We start from the raw sequence: 24,320 nt of genomic DNA, 5'->3' as shown, positions 1-24,320 counted from the left end.
TCTGAGGTGAAATTAAAAAGTATGGTGCAATTAATGTTACACTATATGATCTATGGAAACAAGTTTAAATTAGGGGTGTCAACGTTAACGCGTTAAAGCACGTGATTAATAAAAAAATTTTAACGCTTTAATATTTTTTGAATGCAAATGAATCGTTTGATAAGGTTTGACCCCAACTTCTTCCTGTCATCGCAGCGCGGAAGGTTATCTATCATTGTGTGATGAGGGTACAGCGAAGCAGTGTTGCCAGGGTAATGGCACAAGTGGGCTATTTTGAAAATACAGTCACGGGAAAAAATTACAGAGCCGTGGGTTGCGGGTTTTTGGGCTACTTTTATAATGTACCACGGCCCCCCACGGTGTATATAGACAAATAAAAATTAAAATAGATCCTTTTACTAATGTGTATTATACTTGAAATGTATCCCTGGCAACTTAAGAATGGAGAGGCGGTTGTAACATCAAACAACGTGAGTTTCAGCAGAGCATACATGTTAAGGCTTTTACACAGCAGAAACAAACATGACAACAGCCACTATAGATTATATAAAATAATAAACACATGATTACGATAGGATATTTGTATGTGATTTTCTTGAGTTCAATGTGTACATCTGAAATGCTAATTTGTGTAGCGATATAAAAGGCTATAAATAGCATATTTTAACAACAGTAAACAACCAAATTCCACATGTGATCATAAAGGAAGTTATTACAAACACTCGATGGTGGTTTGAAGTGAGTTCTGAGTAAAAGTGCACTATTAATCTCATAAATTGTCTTATGTAGCATGATGCTAATGTTAGCTCTAATGCACCTGCAGAACAGGTCCAATTCTTCTTCATAATGCATTTTGTCATAATACTTCACGTAAGGTCGTAAGAAAATGTTTTGTTGTATTTATTTAGAAATACTTTTGATAATAGTTGGGTAAATGTATACTGGGATTGAAGCGATGTGGCTTGGTAAATGTTTTATTGCCAGTATAAAGGCTGATAATGGCTGAATAAAAACAAAAGAATAATGATAAAAGAATAATAAGGATTATGTCTCATACCTGGCGGAAGTGTGAAAGGTTCTGTTTCCTTAAACTAGTTTGTCACGCATTTCTTTTTCAACACATTTACAGGTAAATCCTAGTATTTTAAATTTGCGATTAATCATGATTAATCACAGTCCACGACTGTGATTAACACGATTACATTTTTTAATCGATTGACAGCACTAGTTTAAATTGAAAGTAAAAATATGAAAAAAAAGAAAAAAATATTTAGATGTTTCTGTAAAATTGTATTGATCATAGCAACAGTGATTCATCTATAGATCAAATGATGAAAAGAGTGGTATAACTGTGCTGTGTAGTACAAAACACTTTTCGCATTTAAAAGAGATGATTCAGGTGGCTGGATTATAGTGGTTTTGATCCATGTTTGTGCCGTTGCCTCATTTAGAGCATTTTAGTGATTCAGGCTCTAAATTAACTCAATTAACTCATTTAATAAATAGCATGTGGGCATGGACAAGGTCAGGTCATGGTTAAAAAATAAATGAAAAGTGACAAAACATAACAAACAACAAAAAAATATATATTTCATTGAGCAAGTAGAGAAAGAATGGAAATGGAATCAACAGATGTCACAGAATCAGAACCTGTATATCTTGAGTTAGCACCAAAGCTCAATATGGTCTGAACAATGCATGCAAAAAAACAGCTCCAATGATTTCTATACATTTTTTAAAGGTGCGCTCAGTAAATTTCGCTTCATGTTGGCCAATATGGCAGTCAGGTCAGATCATACTAAAGATAAAATTATCAGCAACTGATTCCATTATATTCACAGTTGACCAAGGTCACTGAAATCGTCAGATACTTTCAAATAAAAGGCCCAAAACTAGCCCAATGTCCATAACTCAAATATATAAAACTCATGCCACTTCCATAACTAAAATACATGTTTTACAGTCATTTTTATGTTATTTTTATGTTTACTCCAACTTGAAAATCACAATACAGTAGTAATCATCTGTTTTCATAAAGGAACTCCCAGGAGGCTCCCAACCAGTGCCTTTCTCTCACTAAAAGAATCATCTAGCACAGTTTTATCATTGGTACAACAATCATGTCAGTCAAATATAGGTAAAAGTAGCCCAGTTCTGCGGGAAAACCATGTGGGTTATTGACATAAATATAGGATTTTTATATTAAAATATATTACAAAAAGCAGTACATATTATAAAATATACATATATTTAATATATCTAGCTGGTCGTGTGATCTCAACATGGCTCCCACTAAGCGTACTGCACAATGTTCATGATTTTATTTTATTTTTTTCAAAATTACTATTCATATTCATTTAATTTTCTGGGAAAAAAAATACTGAATGCACCTTTAACCAATGCTGCTGCTTATAATTTATCATTGTAATTCTAATTAGCTGAAAATTAGACCGATATAGATACTCACTCTATGAAGTACACTTCTCCTTTCTCAGTGTAAGCCATCTCCCAATTATCTGGCAGAGGACCCAGCTCGTCATTCTCCTCTGGTTTGAGAGGCGATTTTGGTGGTTCTGTCTCTTCTTTAGGGGCATCTGTAGAGGTTTCGGAGGGGCATGTGGTGGGCATCTCCCCTGAGGCGTCCGTACTCTTGTCTTCATGTTCACTGGACTCTGAAAAATGCAAGAAAAATTGCTTTTAACAGAAGTCTAATTCTAAAATGAATGCGTTATGTAATCGTTAAACTTTCACCAATATCATAATGAAAATTTTTAAATAGTAAATGTACTTTAAGATAATTTGCAAAACTACATCTCTGACTCAAACACCTAAATCAATTAAAAAGAATTAGACAGTAGAAGTGGATAAAAAAGATGAAAACGGTGTAATATAATTCAACAGAATAATCACCAAGAGAAGCTATGCTTATAAAAAGAAGCTGTCAAATTTACAATAATCCAGCGCTATATTCTGGGAGACGTCTCCAACTTTTATCGGCACGGCTGGTGAAACTCAGAGTCCAAGACTACAGAGAAAACCAGTGAATATGAGCGAGACAGACAGAGAAAATATTTATAAGAGAGGGAGATGTAACTGAGATTTGGAGTTTCTGAGAGAATTGAAAAGCAGGTCACAATAAGAGGGGCATGATAGAAAAAGAAAAACAGAAGAATGTTAGAAATGATGGAAGAACAGACAGAGATGGAGTTAGCCGGACTGAGACGGTGAAATAAGAGTGGAGTGATTAAAATGGAGTCTGCGGTGGGAAAGTGAGAGAGAAGAAGAGGAAAAAAAAAATAGAGCTGAATATGTCCTAGTTTGAGTTATGGAGGTTGGAGGTCCCAAAGGAAAGGCGCAAAAGACAGATCGAGGGGAAGAGAGAGGGAGAGACGAAAGAAAAAGAGACTGAATTCCATAACATTCAGCAGTACTGATGTTTTAATCAACTGAGAAATGAAAGGACAGCTTCACTCAATCACACACAAGCTCTGTTCTGAAACCTAGTGAGCTGTCTATCTAGACAACATTTAAAATCATCAAAGACGCACAGTCTTTTTGCCACACTCGCCAATGGTGGATAAATTTAGAATATTTTCAAGACATGTGAAAACCATATACGTATATACTGTAAATACAGAAACAGTGCATCTAAGGTGGTGCACAACAGAAATAAAGAATATTCTTATCTCATTAAAATGTGTCTCCTCAGATATTTCATCAACATTTCAAACTGTGCTCAGATATTGCAAGATACCAAAGCGTGCAATGAAAAGTCAGAGATTTTCAATAATAACTGAAACATTTCCATAAAATCCCAAGGCCACATTATTTGAGCTATCCACATTAATAACATAGCTTTATTATATACTCTTACTTGCTGTCAAAATTTGTCTTATTGGTTTCTATTTCTTAAAGAATTTTAAGAGAAACTTTGAAAGACCAGTGTTGGGGAAGTTATTTTAAGTTACAAATTACGAGTTACTCTATGTAAAACGTAAGTAGTGTAGCTATTTCAATTACTTTATTAAAGTAATGTAACTGATTACATTTGATTACCTTTTCTAAATTTAATTTCTATTTTTCTTTTCTAAATGTTTCTAAACTGTTAATCATTTTCAAATATTTAAACCAGGCAGGGTTAACCCTACTGATTACAATCAGACTTTCAAAATCCTTCATGACTTGAATTAAGATTATAATAATTGAATTTTAAAGCACAGCCACCACAAAATCAGCACCTATTTTTATTTTGAGATCGTTCTAAGGTTAAATACAGATCTATGCAAGGTTAAATACAAACCGAATCTTTGCATAAATATGACAGGAAACACTGGCATCTAACAACACCTTGGGAAAAACAAAACAAAAACAATTTGCAATTTGGGAATTAAATCACTCAAATCTGTATGCATGTGAAAATATTCAGATGTAATCCCGTTTTGTAAACGTTGACATTTTCATGAGTAACTGTAATTTAATTTTATCTCAGTAACTGTAACAGATTACAGTTACATTTATTTTGTAATTAAATTACACAACTAGTTACTACCCAACACCGTGAAAGACAAAGTTGACACTTTAGTGAATAATTGAGAACTCCATGAACTCATTTCATGTCCATAAAGTGATTTATTTCTGAGTGAAAGAATATTTACCCATTTTTTGACTATGATGTGATGTGGCTGAAGGGTTAGTTTTCCCCAAAAATGAACATTCTGTCATCAATTACTCAGGATTGTGTTGTTCCAAACTCATAAGTCTTTCATTCATCTTTGAAACACAAATAAAATTCAAATATGGTAAATCTTAACTGTCCATGCTTAAGGCACAAGAACCAATTAGGTTTCTCACACGTCAAGCAAGTACAGGTGAGTTTCCATTTAGCATATTTGATTTGCTCTCTGTATTGATCAAATTTGACTGAGGTTTGTGAACACCACGCTAAATTAAATCTATTCAACATATAAAGGAGAAGACTTGGATTAAAGAGCTCCGTTCATATGGATTTCTGTTGCAATGACTGTTGTCTTGATGTACTTTTGGAAGCATCAACGTTTGAGTGGAAGTTCAATGGAGGTACAACAATCTCTCAGAACAGAATATTTATTTTTGGGTTGCCTAACCCTTTAGAGTCCCCTACTTATTTTTCAAATCCATCTTCATTATTGCCATAAACATCACTATATCAACATTAACCAACATTATATTAAAATGGCCAAGAATTCAGAAATCCCTGGAAAACAATGCCTAAACAGTTATTTGGCCTTTGGTTGACATTATTTTCAGTCTAGGCGAAGTTAACTGAAAGTTTCAGATTTTTTCCCCCCCTCTTTCGAATAACATGGACTGATGAATCGTGCACAATAAGACCAGGAACTTGTATTAAGAAAGCAAATAGGGTAAATTTTGATTTCATATTGAATTTAAGTGCACTGAGCTATAAAAGAGCTCTGAGCAATACATTTTCCTCTGGCAGTTCTTTATATTACTACATGTCAACAATTCTCTCACTGACTGTGTTAGATTCTAAATCACCATGTCATGCTGCTGTATTACAGCCAGAAGAAAACAAAAGGTTTTTTCAGTACATCCAGACTTGATGCACGTTTCCGCCCCGCAGAGCCGCTCTTATGGAGCGCAAAAACAAGGAACGTGTGATAACATGCTGGCGCGACAGTTGCTAGGCTATTGCCCTGACAACAGTGGTTACTATGAGGTAATTTAGAGTGGAGGCGGTTGCTATGATGATGCACCTGGTGGCCTCACGGTAATCATCTCTATGCTAGTAACCCTGATCTGAGGTCACAGCAGTAACTGGATTTATTACACTGAAGAGCCGCACATGACAAGATCTCTCTTCTTCTTAAACTGATTGAGAGCTCCTCACCTGGGGTGATGGCCACTCCGTTGCCGTTGATGACGGGCCTCTCCTCCTCTTCCTCCTCGGGCGGCTCGATGCCAGCCTTCTCCATGTTGCTGACGGACTTGTTACGTCTGCGTTTGCCCTGGGATCTGGGTGTAGCACCTGGCAACAGCTGCTCAGCTACATTCAGCAGCAGTGGGCTGGGCTCTGCCGGGGGCTTCGGGGTGCCGTAATAGTTATCTGCAACCAATCAGACATTTGATGCATAATTGACGTTTGAAAGTTTATAATATAAGCTCTGCTGCCACCAAGTCACAACTGGAGGAATGGAGAAAGATGCAGTATCCTGCATGTTGTTAATCAGCCTCTCAGGCAATAAGCAAGGCACCTTTTTCCAGTGGGAGTTTACTGTAGTTATACTTTGAGGACAAAATTGCTTCCTGAAGTGAGCTACATTTGCAGACACAATCTTTTAGGGACTTCCGGCAACATGACATGAAAGTGATTCAAAAATAATGTTTATTAATTCTCAAAGTAAGAAAAAAAGTATTTTAGTGTTAGGCTTGGTGTGTAGTAATTAAGATTGTAGTATTGTAGTAGATACGTAGTATTGGTTTTAACAGTAGTTATGTTTGAAAAAAATGAAATTGAAATACACAGAGTATGGATCAAATGTTCAGGATTTGTAACTTTTTCATGTTTTTTAAATAAAAAGGCTTATCTAAAATTACAGTAAATGGGCAGTCGTGGCCTAATGGTTGTTGGTGGGGGGAGTGAATGTAGGCACCGAACCCCCAACTGCTCCCCAGGGGCCACAGCGTTGGCTGCCCACTGCTCCATGTGTGTGTTCACTGCTGTGTGTGTGCACTTTGGATGGGATAAATGCAGAACACAAATTCCGAGTATGGGTTACCATACTTGGCCACATGTCACGTCACTTTCACTAAACAGTGTGACAATGGATAATTTCCTATTTTAATAACTTTGGTGCTCCAGAAACGTGTTCTATTGTCAAGTTTGAAATTAACTGTGCTGCTTAATATTTTTTTGTGGAAACCATGATACATTTTTTTTTTTCGGGATTCCAAAATGACGAGAAGAAAGTTCAAAATAACACCAATTATTTTTAAATATATATCTAGCACGTTTGATCAATTATATGTATCCTACTCAGTGTTGGGGAAAGTTACTTTTAAAAGTAATGCATTACAATATTGCGTTACTCCCTAAAAAAGTAACTAATTACGTTACTTAGTTACTTTTTATGAAAATGTAAAGCATTACGTTACTTTTGCGTTACTTTTTTTTTGGGCAGTGCTTGCTTGTTTGGTTTAATATTAAAAAGTTATATTTTTGACAAACGTAAAAGCCCTTTCACACCAAAAGTGAAATGAATCAGCCTCAGGCTGAAGGAAAAGTAAATTCATCGTCTGTAAAGTAGAACACAGAAGAAGAAAGTTCAACACACTACAGCACAGAGTAATTTTTACTTATTAGTATGGTTGAATTAGATCATTGAAGCAGCAAAGACATTGGTTAATATAATGGGATTAAATACATAAAGGATATTTATTATTTAACATTTAATTATTGCAGGTTTGCGATGTATTCTGAGTTGCATTTCACAGTTTTATTAATTTTGAGGAATACTGAAGTTTTTTTGCGAGTGAGATGAATTAATGCATGTTCACATTTATTGTAGAACTACAGTAAAATCTTACACCTGATTTCTCTCAACATGCGGACAGGAGAGCTGTCAGTCAATAAACGGGGAAAAAAAGTAACTGGAGTTACTTATTTAAAAAAGTAACTTAGATATTTTCTTGTAAATTAAAAAGTAATGATTTACTTCACTTTTTACTTGAAAAAAATAATCTGATTATGTAACTCGCGTTACTTGTAATGCTTTACCCCCAACACTGATCCTACTGAATAAAAAATAACCTTAATTGACAATTCACCAGGAGTTTGATTGACAGGTGACCTGACCAATCATAATGGCAAATCTGCCATTTTCTTTGACAAACAAAACAGGCAGAGTAGATTAACATTGGAACTTGAAAAATGGAAAAATGGTGTGTACTGACATCTTTCCACGGTTGAAGCAAGATACCTTCAGATGTTCATTCATGTGTATTTCATGCTTTAACTAGTAAAGAGCAAGAGATGATCGGTTCACATTCCGCATGAACTAAGGCGCTTACAGTGATCTGTCTTGACACATTAAAAAGCCACAAAACAGTATTTATTCTTTGAATTTCTTAAAAAATGTTTTTAAAGCTGAGACTTTGTTTCATAACAAAAGTAATCTGCTCTGTCTTGTCTGTCGGAGTGTTGCCAGTGTCCTCTTTGCTCCGTGATGTATTTTTCACTGCATGAGAACATGATTTGTGATGTGAGAGCGCCATGGCTTGTCGGACGTAGCAACAGTAACTAAGAGGGGTGGATCTTTGCAAACTTTTTAACAGTAGTGAGTACGGAAGTACAGTATATATAGGCCTACATATGCACATATACAAAAGCAAAGTTTTAAACATGGACTGTCCCTAAACCATCAATACCCTAATCTACACACATAGTAGTAATTCTAATTAGTTTTATATAAAACTATGAATATATACAAATTTGAAAAATAAGTCTGGTATGTACTTAGATGACTAGTCAGACGACAAGGTAAACGTGATGTGCTCATAATATCTTACTTCTCTGAGTGTGGTCGCATTGCTCAGTCAGTGGAAATTTTGTCTCCGCAAACAAACCAACAAAACTCAAAAGTCCATTCAGCCAGGACTCTGACACTAACAGTGCTGTTCTATGTTTACAGACTCAGTGAAAGTGCCACGGCTCCCCTGGGATGAACAGGCTCTAGAGGAGAGCAGGGCATCTGGTGGAGTGCGTCTTCAATTCTCCCTGGGTCACTACCTGACATGATTCTGCAGCGCGCAACAGCTGTAACTCATAAATATGGATTTAAAAACAATAACAGTAGAATAATAAACATCACACTGTTAATATTTGTATTTCTGGAGCATACATTTAAGTGTTTCTTTGCATCTACTGTAAGTTGATCGACAAGTCTGGCATACTTCTTTCTTTCTTTTTTTCTGAAACACAATTCCATGTTAATATGAGTGTTTCTTCTGGATGTAAGATTTGTTTTATAAAAAAGTCTCCAATGCTCACAAAGGCTGCATTTATTTGATCTAAAATACAGTAAACAGTAATACTATAAAATATTACTACAATAAAAAATTATTTAAATATAATATTTGGAGTTATTAAAAAAGTAGATTTGACAAATAACACCTACATTTGATTAAAACAGCATTTCCAACACAGAATGCTAATAAACTCAATACATAATCTGATGCGGTGGAAATAACAATGTTAGTCCTGTTAGAGTTAGTCCGTACATTTTTGTATCCAGGGATTTAAAGACTATTTTATATATTAGATTTCGAAATCCTTTGTAAACCCATCAAAAACCGCACTTATATACCTGATGATACATTATTAATGCTGAGCTGAGAAGCAGTCTAAGAGCTCTTTACTGTGCTAGTCACATTCTTTAAAACGATGAAAATCAAAATCACCATTATGAACACTGAGGAAGAATTAACAAGAGTAGAAAAGAAGAGCTGATGTACTTCGTATATGGAGATCGCTTTCAGTAGTTTAGAGAGTCAGCTCGGAGAGAAAAGTAGAAATGGACCGAAAGAGGGAGGAGGAGAGTAATATTTATTCAAGGGATGGAGTTGTTGGACTTTTGAAGTGAAGAAAGGCTAAGCTCACAAGACCCCAGAGAATCAGTTTCCCGTTAGGGTATTTTTATATCACGCTGCGAATTAACTAGAGTTACCGCCAATCAGATACTTTCCCAAGGTCTGTTCTCTACTAGGGTCTCGAAAATCAGATTATCACAAAAAGAACAAAAAAAATCTTACAAAAATGAAGAATGGCACAAAATAGAAATGGATATATAACTTGTAGCCACTGGGGCTCATTATTAAATTTAATAAATTACTTATGCAAACAAAATGCTCTGAAGAACACATTTGTAAGCAAACGGCAGAAGACGCCTTATGTCTGGGGAGTGAGAGCATGTCAGACAGTCCAAGGAGGTAATAATAGCCAATCATTTTAATGATAGGCTTTGGCTCTGGCATTTTAGAATGACCATAAAAACATGTTTTCTTTTGTTCTCTTAGAGAATTATTCATTCATGTAACTTGTTCATGCAAATTCACACCTTTTTGATGCACAAATAAGAATTTTCTTGGTAATTGTGTTTCCATTGCAATTTATGCAGATGTCTTCTTACTGAATAAAACTATGTTCCTACATAAGACAAGTTTTTGTATGCAAATTTTGAACATCTTGGTTTTAATCTAGCATTTTTTTATGCAACATCTCAAAATTTTGCCTAAAATTATGTGTATATAAACCTGGCTGATGATATTTTGCTCCTAAGTAAATATGATACAGTTGCCTCTTTCAATGGACGTCTATGGGATTATTTAGCTGCTATTGTCGTTCACTAGGTTAAAAATTGCTTAGAGTAGTAATAGTAACACAATTCACCTAAAGGAACTCCATGATTTGAGGTATCACTCATGTCCATAGCACAAAAAGCAACACTTTAATACTTAATTGGTTGGTTGGTTAGGACTTACCAATTTGTCCCATCCTACCAATGGGACAAAAACTTGGTTGTGCAACTTGGCTAGTATACCTTCATAAGTTCCACTTTCCAGCAAAGCTCCACTTCTCTCCAATTCCAGAAACCGTTCAACGGTCACAAAATTATAGTCCACTCCTGGAACCTCTCCTTCTTTAGGCTGCCTGGTTGTACCTACAGAGAAAAGAGAAAGACTGGAGTTAGTTCAGGTCAATGAGCCCTCTAAGGGTTTGTGCCATGGGCTTAATCAGCAGCGAGAAAGTTCATCCAACAACAACAACAACAAAAGGGTTTTATAGCAAAGCTTAACATGAGCCAAACAGAACAGGTGCTTGGGTAACTGGCTCACTTCATTTTTACACAGAGTGCCACATATGCTGTCTGACAGTCTGTCAGACACAGAAAAAAGAATGAGGAAGGAAGAAAAACTAAATGTCAGGGTTTTGAGGTTTTAAGGTGAAAATAATGACACAACCCCATTCATACAAAAAGAAACATACAAGCCTGGAGAAATGGTGTTTTTCCAAAAAACTTTTGTTGAAAAAATTTCCATGAACTTCCATGAACCAAAAAGTTTGTAATAATTAAGGACTTTGAATGTTTTCAAAAGACGTCTCATGCTCACGAAGGCTGTTTAAAAAAATAAATAAATCAAAAATACAGTAATAAAGTGAAATAGTATTCCAAATTAAAAGAATTGTTAATATTTAAAAATGCAATTTATTCCTGTGATGGCAAAGCTGAATTTTCAGCGGCCATTACTCTAGTCTTCAGTGTCACATTATCATTCAGAAATCATTCTAATCACTCTAATAATCATTCTCAAAAGAAGAAGAAATAATTTTATTCAGCAAGGACACAGTGACAATAAAGACATGTATAATGATTTCTATTTCAAATAAATGTGCTTCACTGAGCTTTTTGTTCATCAGCAATTACAAAAAAAGGTTCAAATTACAAAATATATTAAGCAGCTTGTAATATTTCTTTTACAGTACTAAATTACACTTTAAAACATATTAAGCATACTGTTATATCATTTTTAAAAATTTATTTGAATGGTAGTGAATGATCAGACTTCATGTCCAAGTCAAGTCTTACAGTAGCACAACTATAACGTTAGTTGGCGTCCGATTTACTCTTGTTATGAGACTAGAATGCAAAATACAGTTTAAACTGGACCAGGGGTGCCCAACTTCCTGCCTGGAAGTCTTTAGCACTCCAAACGTCCTTGATTACCTGGTTCGGGTGTATTTAATCAGGGTTAGAGGTATAAGGAGCATCCCTAAATAGCCTAAGGTGGTATGCTGTGTCTTAACTAGCCACAAAGCTAGTCAGGTTTGCTACTATAGTTTTAGAGGGCTTTTAAGCCCTTATTAGCTGATCAGGGGTGCATTTCCCAAAAGCATCATTATAGCCAACTATGGTTGCAGGTTCTGTTGAACTCTGTTGGTAATGACGGAAGTTGCGACCATAGCTGCTTTTGGGAACTCACCCCAGGCTAGAATACCAGCTGGCTGACCAGATGAACACCAGCTTGGCCAGGTTGGGAGACCAGCTAAACAAGCCTACAACAGCTAAAAGTGTGTGGTGGTAAAATGCGTAATATCCATTTTTACTACCTTAAATACTAACAATTTCCAAGCTATTTAAACAGAAATCAACACACACCACCCCTCACTGAGCATACAATGAGAACAGTTCAAAGTGTATGTACATTAAGCAATGGGTTAAAATGATAAACTGAAGTGTTAATGTATTCCTGCGTCCTGGATGTAGCAGAGCTGTAATTAGCCAGCAAGGAGCTCCGGAGTTTGTGCTAATTGCTGCTAGCTGAGAAAGCACTGGGGTATTTCTAAACTGTGCATCTTAAGGGAGCTCACTGCGGGAGTGCCAACAGTAAACACCTGAAAGACTCGGGGTCAATAACATGATGCCCTTTTTTTCAGTATCCATTAATTTATTCAAAAACAAATAAAAAATGGCATTTAAACATAGAATGATTTCTATGTTAAACACACCTCTTCTCTGATAAGAATGTTTTTCATTTCTTTTTGATATTTTTTGAAGGGCATGAAGTAAAAACTGTCAGGGTGGCATAACTGTCCTGATATCATAATAAAGAAAAAAAGCCTTAATATAAAGAACAAAGTTCTGGACAAAAAATCTTATTACACATTTTGGGATATCTTTTATTAAAAGGTCAAGTGTCTTATGAGACATAAGCCAGGTATGAGACATAATCCTTATTATTCTTTTGTTTTTACTCAGCCATTATCAGCCTTTATACTGGCAATAAAACGTTTACCAAGCCACATCGCTTCAATCCCAGCATACATTTACCCAACTATTATCAAAAGTATTTCTAAATAAATACAACAAAACATTTCTTGCGACCTTATGTAAAGTATTATGACAAAATGCATTATGAAGAAGAATTGGACCTGTTCTGCAGGTGCATTAGAGCTAACATTAGCATCATGCTACATAAGACAATTTATGAGATTAATAGTACACTTTTACTCAGAACTCACTTCAAACCACCATCGAGTGTTTGTAATAACTTCCTTTTATGATCACATGTGGAATTTGGTTGTTTACTGTTGTTAAAATATGCTATTTATAGCCTTTTATATCGCTGCACAAATTAGCATTTCAGATGTACACATTGAACTCAAGAAAATCATCTACAAATATCCTAATGTAATTGTGTGTTTATTAATAATATGTGAATAGGTCTGTGTGAATTTCTTGAGTGGAATGTGTACGTCATATAGTCAGTCGATTAAAATTTTTAATCTAATTAATTACATGATGTGTCGATTAATTAATCTAATTAATTGCAAAATAAATTTGACTGTGAAAATACCCACAAAAGATTATTTAAATCTATTATTGTGTTAAACGAGAAAGTATCAAGTAGACATTACAAATTGTAGCTTTAGAAAGAAATATTTTATTTGATTCAACATAAAATTTATTACACAAACATTTAAGCAACAACGGCCTAACATAAACTATGGAACATAAAAGAAGATAATTTGAGAAACATCTCAGTATTTTTTGTTTATACAATGAAAGTCACTGGTAACCAAAACAGTTTTGTTACCAACAGTATTCAAAATACCTTCTTTTATGTTCCACAAAAGAAAGGCTTGAAACGACATGTGTGAGTAAATGATGACAGAATTTTTTTTTTTTTGGGTGAACTATCCCTTTAATGCTTTTATTTTTTATTATTAGTATTATTCAGGAATGAAGTAAATGGCTCTCTTTATAAATGGGGCTTTGAATCATTGGATCATACGATTCATTCAAAACGCAGATTCATTCAGAAACTAAACACCGCTGTGTTGCTCAGAGACGCACAACAATTCTGCTATGGCTTTAAATGTAATATGTTCTCTGCAAAATTGAGCAAAAACACAAAATATAACACAATATCAACTTCTTATTTACTGAACTGTAGTATAAAATCACATTTAAACTTGTGATATTCAGGACAAAATCAGCACTCACGTAATAGCCTACTGCTCTCCCTGCTCATGTGATATCGCTTATCGTATGATATAAATATGAGACAAAAACTCATACAGGGGCATTTTTGCACCAATATCTTGAATTTTAGGGCATAACTGTTGTTGTTGTCCTGCATCATATTTGTCAACAGTCAACTATTTGAAATTTAAGATTATGTACAGGTATGGGGGTGGGGCCAGTACGCGTCAACTGCGTAAAAATATTTTAAATCAAGTAATTTTTTCATAACTAATTAATTAAGATAACATGTTAAACTGACAGCACTAGTGTATATATATATATATATATATATATATATATATATATATATATATATATATATATATATATGTGTGTGTGTGTGTGTGTGTGTGTATGTATGTATGTATGTGTGTATGTGTGTGTGTGTGTATACCATAAGAATACTATAGAGAATACTATAGGAAACTAGAACATTAAAGAACTTGACACGTGTTTTAAACTTGAATTTTTGCGGGCATTCTTATTTATCATTGACCCTCCAAAATCTTAACAACTCTAAAGACCTTTACTCACCGCTTCCCATAAAGCTAAGTACCAGACACACAACATCAAAAGCAAACAGCATAAAAAATTCCTGTACCCTCTATTTGTCCAAATACTGGCTGACTTGAAACGGTGACACTCACATCCATTAACTGACCTACCAAATACCAGTTCACAGCAATCAAAATTCAACTACAGCAGTTTAAAAACCACATCTGACAACACAGATTCGCACTCTGCTGAGATGATGGCACCAAGTGTTGCGGAGAATCCCAACAGGAGCCCTGCACAGTCATCAAGTTGTCACTAGTGTTTGAAACTCACATCATCTCTCATCATCTATCAATCAATAGCTACACAATGACAACAAGCCCCAGAGCCGTGTGTCTTTCCACCGTGATAGCCTATCATTCAGAGTTATGACGGGCATGCTAATGACAGGTCACAGGAAATAGGGGCAAATGGAATGTCTCCACTCTCACGACCCATGTCTTCGCGGGGCGAGGTTTGACTGAAGACTGCGCAAAGACTGCCTCATCACGACAACTAGAATATCTCACAATACCGCCGACTACCCAAGCATGTAATAACATAATGAAAAGAAAATGAATCCACTACGACCATTAAATCGCTTGCCAACATCGTCTTAAAGCTCAATTTGTTGATAAATCATACTTTAAATAAGAAAAGCAAATTGCTGGAAGATGGATCGATCTCCACGCCAGTGATTTCTTCTCGGGAGGGACAGCTACTTTGGCAGAAAGGATTTGTTGACGAGATGCACATCAATCTGTTTATCTTACAAACTGTAGCTAGATGCTCAGAATACACAACATTTCTCACTGGCTTTCCAAAGAAAAGCAGACATTGTCAGTGACTGTTGGCTATGACTGTCATGTAGCAAAGACATTTTTCATCAATACATGGTCAATTTTAAATGGGAAAAACTGTAAAGCTACAACATTTAGCAGCAGGGCTAACTTGGCTATGCTTACTAGCCAAACACTTACTATGTGTGAGTACAATTTTATCCATGAAATCTGATGTTTTTATATGATGTTTTACGGATACTGTATGTAGCGCATTGTCAGAAAGCAGGAAGCACACTGTCAATAATGCTATCAACACCGAGCTATACATCTCAGTATGTCTAGATACACACAAGATAGGTCTCTTGCATTTTGTGTAGATTTTTGTATGACCTACTTATTATGCAAATTGTCCATTAGTGCTTAGTTTCAAAGAGTTCAATGCATTAGGCCATGTTAATTTGTTATGGACTTTAAGAAGTTAGTGCAGATAATAGACACACATCACTGGATAATACTTAGGAAACACAATGCAAAATACTATCCTAGTTTTTACAATCCTTATTTGTTTTATTAAGTTTGAGCTTCTCTCTAGAGTGTTTTTCTTAATCAAGCTTTTAACCAATTTACATCTAATTCAACTTAAGTCGGAAAGCGGCTTCCAGTTTACCAACCTCTAGAGGAAGAGAAAAAGTGATTCTTTCCACTTGAGCAATCATGGGCTGCAGCAATCTGCAAAAAAGGCACACAGTTTCTCAGTGCGGTAGACGGCTAGTTATTTGTCCTCAGTATCGTCCACTTGGAAGTGGCATCTTCCCGTGTACAAAATGTACCTCCATATCTCCTGCTGAGAAGAAGGGGGGAGGAAAATGATATCTGGAAATAGTGTCTTTGCACATTTGCTCAAGCAAGGTAGCAAAGGAAGAGAGTCGTGAAGGATTTGGGCTTGGCGTTTCTTTGAAAACATGGCGCGTGGGCTATATTCTGGCATGGGTTCACAGTCTCAAAAGACATGTAACAAGAACAGTATGTGCTTGATATAGGCTAGAAGGTCACGATTTCCACTGCATGGACATGATAGCACATTCTTTAGTTAATTATATTATATTCTTCTTCAACAACTAATGCTCTCCAAAAGGCGTGTATCTCAGTGAATGATGAATACGCTGCAACAAATGTTCCTCTTGAAACAAGCAAAATGTATAGGAAAACTAGCAAAAAGTTATTGTAGGCATTTCGGTCTAGTTTTAAGATCCATTCATATTTTTAGAGGCTAAATATTTATGGAAATTTGAAAATGTTTTGATAGTTTCAATAGCCAATTTGTAACAATTTCCTGAAAGAAACTTGTCCTTGAAACACAATTGTTTCTTTTGAGGTTCAGCTAACAACAAAAGTTGAAATATCACTTAGAATTAATGATTTTTTAAACACAATTTCTCTTAAAATCTCACAAAATCAAACAATGTGTTTGAGCTCAGAAAATTTCAAGGACATGAGAGCTTCATAGATAATGGATAAGTAAAGCATAAGATTTATTTATAAAGGATATTTTTTATTTTGCAGTGTATTACTGTACCTATCTCAGCAAAGTTGGCCTTTACTTTCCATTGACAGTCATATTCCTCATTTTAAGTCACAGAGATAGTAGAAAGAACATGAAATGGCAAGAAGAAATGGGACTTGAACTTGCAATGTCTGCACGAGCACCAAAACACAATGTGATGGAGCATGTGAGCCAACCGCTAGGCCACAGCTCTGGTGTCAGAAAGTAATTTAACAACATGAAAATGAAACTAGGTTGAAATCAGTGGGGGGCCACAAACAGAATGCTTAATGCAAAAGAACATGTGCAGAAATTCATACTGTATGAGCATGTGCCATGTTTCCATTTGAGAAAAGATATGCGAGGCTTAGCTGGAAATCCATCACTTCTGGATTTTCCTCTGTTGTCTTGTGCATGTGATTATCTTGCTCTGATCCAAGAGGATTACTGTTACTGTGTTAGTAGGCACCGAGCCATGCAAGAAGCCCGTACAGTCATTGTGATTGTTCTTCAGGAGAGCTGGTATAGCATGGGGTTTGTGCAGCTTTCTGTGGCATGCTTCTGTCCTTTGGCTGGGTGCTATGAATCATCTTGGCAACCAAACCGAGGTCAGGATGGAGCACTAACCAAACCCAAAGGATGCCTCCGGACACTTCCTAATGCCTGCAATATGGACCCTGTCTCGTTTCCTTGAACTTGATTTCTAAATCTCTCTGTCTGGTCTTGCTGGGAGATAGAAGATTACGTCTCTTGATCTAAGGACTAGCCACTGCGATGTGACAGACTCTAAAGAAAGACTTCAGGCAACTCCCGTCCTGCCCCTCAAAGTCACGGCACATACAGTCACCGTCCAAAAACATTAAGGAAAATCAGCCTTACAGCTGCCAAGGGTCCAAATCCTGTCCTGCCCATGTATGAAAGCGGCACTGCAAGTAATCCCTTGCAGAGAATGTGGCTTGTGATGAGAAAAGACGGTGACCTACTTCTTCTGCCTCCTGTTTATGAGACAATATGACAACATTGCACTGTGATTCATCAGGGGAAATTACAGCTTGCTATTAATGCCTTGCAAAAGGAACTGGCAATTGCAATCCACAACCACCAACCCATTTACTGTGAAAAGGCAGTATTATTCTGGCAAGATTATGAGATATGGACTGTAATAACGCTTTCTGATTGGACTATGGTGGTCTGATGAAGTGGAACAGTCATGGAGGATGTACTAGAAGAAGTGAGGAGCAAGCAATGGGGATGGTGAAGCAATGAAGAGAAGAAGGAACATGAGGAGCAGGCATGGAAGAAAGAGTCATCATAGGCGTGTTCCCAATGCAAATATTTATCTAGATGACTAACAAATGAAAATAAATAAATAAATAATTTTTATTTGAAAAAAAAAAAAAGACTACAATACATGATTTATTATTTTGTTCGCTCATTTAAGAAAAATTGTGACTATGTTTTACTAATTCCTGTCCGGAGTTTCTTAAAACAATTTTTTTATTTTATTTTTTGTGTAGTGAGAAAAAACCTCTATTGCTTCTGTTACGAATAAAGTATGATAGGACTGTAACGGTGATGTAGACTTTTCACAAATCATTCAATGAACAGAACGGATTTGCATAAAATGAGGTAATGCATTAGTAGGCCTTAAATTTACTCATGATTTACTTAAAACGAGGGAACAAATAAGTAAGTTGTGAGCACAATGTGCTTAAAACAAGGTAACGAATTACTAAATCATGTTCACGATTAGCTAAAAATGAGGAGACGGAATAATAAATTGACAGAATAGTAAGTCATGAGACCAAATTGTTAATTTGTGGCAATATAAGTCATGTCTGGTGCTATTTCAGGTAAATGCTGTTCAAACTTTCTTTTAATCAAAGAAGCAGTACAACCATTTTCAAATGATAATAAAAAAAAGGGTTTTTTTTGGGAACCAAATTAACATTAAAATGAGTTTTGAAGGATCATGTGACACAGAGGACTGGAAAAGTGCCTGTTAAAAGTGTACCTTTGCCATTACAGAAATATATAAATATGAAGAGTTTATTTGCAAAAAACGATAAACGGCACTTGAAAAAAAAAAACAAGAGCTGATTGCCGTGCATTATTCTCCGCATATAGCGCGATCTTACGGAGCCCTGCACATGACATGAAAGAAAAAAATAATAAATCGTACGCACGATTTACTAATTCGTTCCCTCAATTTATAAATCGTGTGCACGATTAAGCCTACTATTTTTTTCCTGCATGTCATGTGCGGGGCTCCGTACGATCTGAACCTGAAACACGTTTTGTCAAAAAAGCCGGTATTGTCCACTTTCAAGTCATCGCGAGTTCACGTTTTACTGCAGAAGCCGACAAGCGCCCTTGTCTGTATTCTGTATTCAGGTCAGGTGACAAGGCTACTTTCAATTTGAAAAGACGTGCTAGCTGAGAGGAGTTTCGTCAAAGCTGACTAAAGATCGAGAATGGATAATTTCAATGAACTTGATGAACCTGTGATATCTTCTTCATGGCGTAAAGGAAAATAAAAGCTGAAACGTTTTCACGGAACCATGCAAAAGCAGCACGTTACAATGGTGAGGGAAAAGCTCTGTGTATTGCACACAGTCTATGATCAAACAACAATAACGTTTGTCAGGCATCTACATTGTCATCTGAGGAGATTACAAAGATTAAACAAGTGTTTTTTTTTTTTACTCTAAAACATGAAATGTGGAGTTACCTGCTTTTGCCAAAAAATGATTGTTGGAGTTATCTGCTTTTGCTATAAAACAAACTTTTAATATGTAAAAAAATTACTTTCAATGAACTTTAACTTTGTAAATTACCTGTATTTGTTTAAGTTATTATTACTTAATCAAAACAACTCAACTGCAGTTTGATTGATATTACTTGGAATGCGCAATAAAAGAACGTGATTTCTGAAAATAAATAAAAATGGAGTTATCGGTTTTTGCAAATGAACTCTGTATGTGTATATATATATACACACACACATACAGTATATATGTATACACAAACATAATGTATATTCATTAGCTTAGCCACATGTTAAGATCTGTTAAGATCATACTGGGATCATTTGAGTCAAATCTCCTGTGCACCCAACGTCAGAGTTGTGATTCATATCTCATGTTGCTGCCTATAAATAGCGATCTAGTCCCGACACTTATAAGGTTGTATATAATTTAAGATGCTACCTTAGAGTGTAGCTGTCGGTGTAGAAAGTAGACAGCAAAGGTGCTCACTATATTTTGGAACAAAACTTGTGAGGCCTGTCATTCGTAGTGATACTGATCTCATTCCGATCGGCTGAGGCAATGTTTTCACAGTACTACCGTTCTGCCTGTCCCATTTCAATTCATAATCCATCTGTTATCACTGCAAGAGGCCATGTCAGCGAGGTCCATTGTGCCCTACCTAATCTGACCATTACTCAATTAGGAAGTGGTAAAGTCCTTCTAATGCTGTGTATGAGGCTGGATTACCTCCGGACACCACTAGAAATAAAAAAAGGGTATGGGACTTTTGAGATGCACAGTAAAGAAGAAGAAGAAAAAAAAAAAGATAAAAAAAACTTGCTTTCAGTGCACTTAGTGTATATTACACCCAAGCAGAGAGTTCCACTATCGTGGTTCTGAGAAAAACAAAAATGACGAGCATTCAGTAAAAGGAAAAAGTAATGATGATCCTTCAGTAAAAGTAATTTACAATAGTACTGGGCCTAATATTGACCCCTGAGGCACACCGGTGGTTTTGTTTTCAATGAAGCTAGGAAAGACAAACAATGTGTTTGAGCTCTTTTAACTGGTAAGAAGCCACAAATCAGAGAGATTGATAGTGGACATGCAAGATTGATTTCAGAACCAGCAAATCGACCTGCTAGCCTGTTGAAACAGTAACAGCCCTACCTTCCCAAGACATCCATTATTAGCTACACCTCCAAGAGGCATATTGACATACTGGTATTATTAATGCCAGAGAGGAAGGAAAGAAGTGAACGAGGAAGAGAAAACATTACTGCGATATGTCACTGTCTATTTGTTAACTCTGTGCATTTAAAACCACAGTTGAGAATCTGCCATAACAGATGCATTGATATTAATAATTCACATAGATTTGTGGCTTTTTCAGACACCCTTTACTACGACTGATAGCCTGAGGGGACTTTTGAAACGGGCAATGCAATACCCTCAGTGGGTTTTTCGGCGGATCTCAAAACATGCTTACGAAGCAAACACAACTAAGACATGAGGGAATGATCATGTCTCTTGGCCCTCTTATTAAGTCATCATTCTCCTACACGCTGTCCAATCAAACAAATACAACCTTCACTTAGTTGAACAGGAACCCACTAAAAAATAAAAAATAAACATTTTTGTGAATTATTGGCTACTTAAATATTTACTACGAAAATCCCAGCTGGTTGTGGAACTGAACCAGCAAACTTTGTGCTAGCAGCCTAGATTGAATTATGCTACCGCTAACTTACACACCCACACCAATTTCAAAACACAAGGCAGAATATAATAAAACCTACATAAAGATATTTTGCAGCTCTTATGCTATTCATATATACTTAATCTTGACTGACAGACTATACATCACAAACAAAAACACACATGCAGAAAAACAAAGAAAATCTGTGTTAAACAATCAGAGAAGCAACATTTAACACTTTGTACCTAGGCAAAAGACTACATCTAAAAACAAATTGTATGTACCTTTATGCAGGTGCATCATGTTTTATGTCCTAATAAAACACCCCTGTAGCTTCTTTGACACGCACAGCTTTTCTCCAAGCTTTCTGGTGACGGGTGGGGTATGTTCTCTCCAATCGCATGTTTGATCTCTCATGCTTCATATCTCTCCCTTCCTTGTTTACCTTTTTGGATGTTGACAAAAAAGCTTTGCTTTCCTCCCACTTCAGAGGCATACAAGCATCTGAGCATTCACTCATGGCTTAGTGGAGGAAAAGAAGGAACAGCTTGGAAAAAATATGCAATTTGAAGCGCTTTGACAGGGAACACATTTCTGATCTTATCTGAGATGTAACCTCAACAATCTGTCTGACCCTCTTCCTTTAATCTCATGCCATCCGAGAGAGGGTGAGAAGGTGCAGTGGGCGTCCCAGGATGTTTCCGCCTGCTCATCTGTAGATGTGGAAGACATCAGTGCTCCAACAGGCAAGACATATAGTAGATGGGTCATTCTACAAAATATATGCTATACAGTATGAGTAAAAATAAACAATAAATAGCTGGCAAATCTACTACATGATAATCTAGCCATTTAAAAAAAAAAAAAATTCAACAATGACACTACTTTCCAAAGTTTGATGTTTTTCTTCAATTTATTTGATAAAAAAAAAAAACAGTAAAAACAATTATATTGTGAAATTTTAAAATGTAATTTATTCCTGTGATGGCAAAACTGAATTTTCAGCAGCCATTACTCCAATCTTCAGTTCCACAAGATCCATTATAAATCATTGCAATATGCTGATTTAGTGTGCAAGTAACATTAAAATAAAGTCCCAGGTATTGCATCAACCTTGTTACCACATTTTTTAACTACTCCATGAACTAAAAAGTATGACAACATCCATTTGTCATCATCCAAGAAGTGAACTCCTTAAGGACAAGTTAATGTCTCCTTAAATGGACAATCTTAAAATGTACCATGATTATGTAAAAAAAAAAAAGATAACTGAAAAGTGGATATTAGTATAGTAAAAATATCAGTATTACATTTTTGTTTAACAAGTTTATTGAACAATTTCTTTATTCAACAATTTCTTCTCTTCCATGTTAGTCTATGATGCACATTCACAGCAGTACCACGATGCATTCGTGTGCATTCCTCTGCTTGCAAACAAGGCGCAACGCATCTGGGATCTACGTCAGAACGCAAAGCTCCTCCGTAAGCAGCATCACATACATGCATCGTGGTACAGTCGTGAACGCGCGTCGAAGACTGACAGGGAAGAGAAGGAATTGTTGAATAAAGTCATTATTTTTGTTTTCTTTGCGCACAAAAAATATTCTTGTAGCTTCATAAAATTAAGGTTGAACCACTGATGTCCCATGGACTATTTTATCGCTGTCCTTTCTGGACCGTGAACGTGTCAGTTGCATCACTGTCTATGCAGGGTCAGAAAGCTCTCGGATTTCATCAAAAATATCGTAATTTTTGCTGCGAAGAGGAACGAAGGTCTTACGGGTTTGGAACGACATGAGGGTGAGTAATTAATGTCAGAATTTTCATTTTTGGCTGAACTATCCTTTTAATGTAAACTTGAGATGGCACAAACTATTTCTTAACAAGCTAACATCCATATCCAAAGGAATGCTTGAAATCACAGATTTCCTTTAAAAACCACCTTATCAAACTGGAAAAGGCAAAATTTCCATAATATGAGATGACGACGTGACTCAGAGCGAGAGGCCAAAAGAGAAAGGGATGAAAGACAGAGCGAACACAGAGAGGGCTTGAGGGAGGGATGATGTCAGCGTGTGCCACAGCCTCTGGGCATCAGAATGTGTTGAATGACTGTTGGCCTGATCCCAGATCAGATGCTTTGCTGTCAACCTAATCCTCTGTAAATATTACTGTGGCAAGACTGAGAGAGCGAGAGAGAGAGAGAGAGAAAGAGCTATGTGACTCAATCTAAGTATCCATAGAAGCTATAATGCACAAAGCCTGGTCAGATACATGACATTACAAATCATATGGTTTTGGAAGACTTGAAGCCTGAGTAATATTGGATACTTTTATGATTTTTTTTTTTTAAGCTTAACAGTTTCACTCTAAGGTCCTGTCGTATGAAAAAAGCAGTGTGAACATTCTTCAAAATATCTCTGTTTGTGCTCTATGGAATAAAGAAATGCAAACAGGTTTTATGAAGAAGAATAAATGATCACAGAATTAGAATTTTTCTGGGTGAACTATACCTTAAATACCTTCTCCAAGGGGTCAGTTACAGCAATGGTTTTCATTCAAAACAGAACAAACAGTGGTCCTCAATAACCTACCAAGCGGCCTCGGTATGGCTTAAAACAATTAAAAACAAGACAAAGCAAGCATTAAAACAAACTAAAACAACTAAAACGAAATATATTTCTTATTTTAATTCACCCTCTCACCACCTCACCAACCAGGATTCTGACAGTCCCACAGAAAAACCCACATATATGAGGTAGCCTAATTATGAAAGTGCAATTTTAAAACCTAGAAAAGTCATATAAATTAAGAAAACTAATATTTATATATAGTTTATGAACATAATTTTTCCAATTTATGCCAAAAATATTTTATCAGGTAGAAACTGTAAAAACATTTTTAAATATTCTTATCATAAACAACTGGGCC

At 35.9% G+C, this 24,320-nt stretch overlaps 1 protein-coding gene across 9 annotated transcripts in view; it reads right to left on the bottom strand.

The window, feature by feature from the left end:
• The window catches only part of magi2a (membrane associated guanylate kinase, WW and PDZ domain containing 2a), a 220,629-nt gene that overhangs the window by 84,825 nt on the left and 111,484 nt on the right, over positions 1 to 24,320 (bottom strand). For all 9 annotated transcript variants that reach the window (XM_058773745.1, XM_058773746.1, XM_058773748.1 and 6 more), the window contains exons 3-5: positions 10,596 to 10,715; positions 5,888 to 6,103; positions 2,468 to 2,672 (exon numbers count right to left, since the gene is read on the bottom strand). In XM_058773745.1, coding sequence (XP_058629728.1) covers positions 2,468 to 2,672; positions 5,888 to 6,103; positions 10,596 to 10,715 — 541 coding nt within the window. The remainder of the gene's footprint in view (positions 1 to 2,467; positions 2,673 to 5,887; positions 6,104 to 10,595; positions 10,716 to 24,320) is intronic.

Source organism: Onychostoma macrolepis, chromosome 04 (genome assembly GCF_012432095.1).
Source record: "Onychostoma macrolepis isolate SWU-2019 chromosome 04, ASM1243209v1, whole genome shotgun sequence".
Lineage (NCBI taxonomy): Eukaryota > Metazoa > Chordata > Actinopteri > Cypriniformes > Cyprinidae > Onychostoma > Onychostoma macrolepis.
The sequence above is the reverse complement of the archived record's forward strand: the minus strand, read 5'-3'. Positions and strand labels throughout refer to the sequence as shown.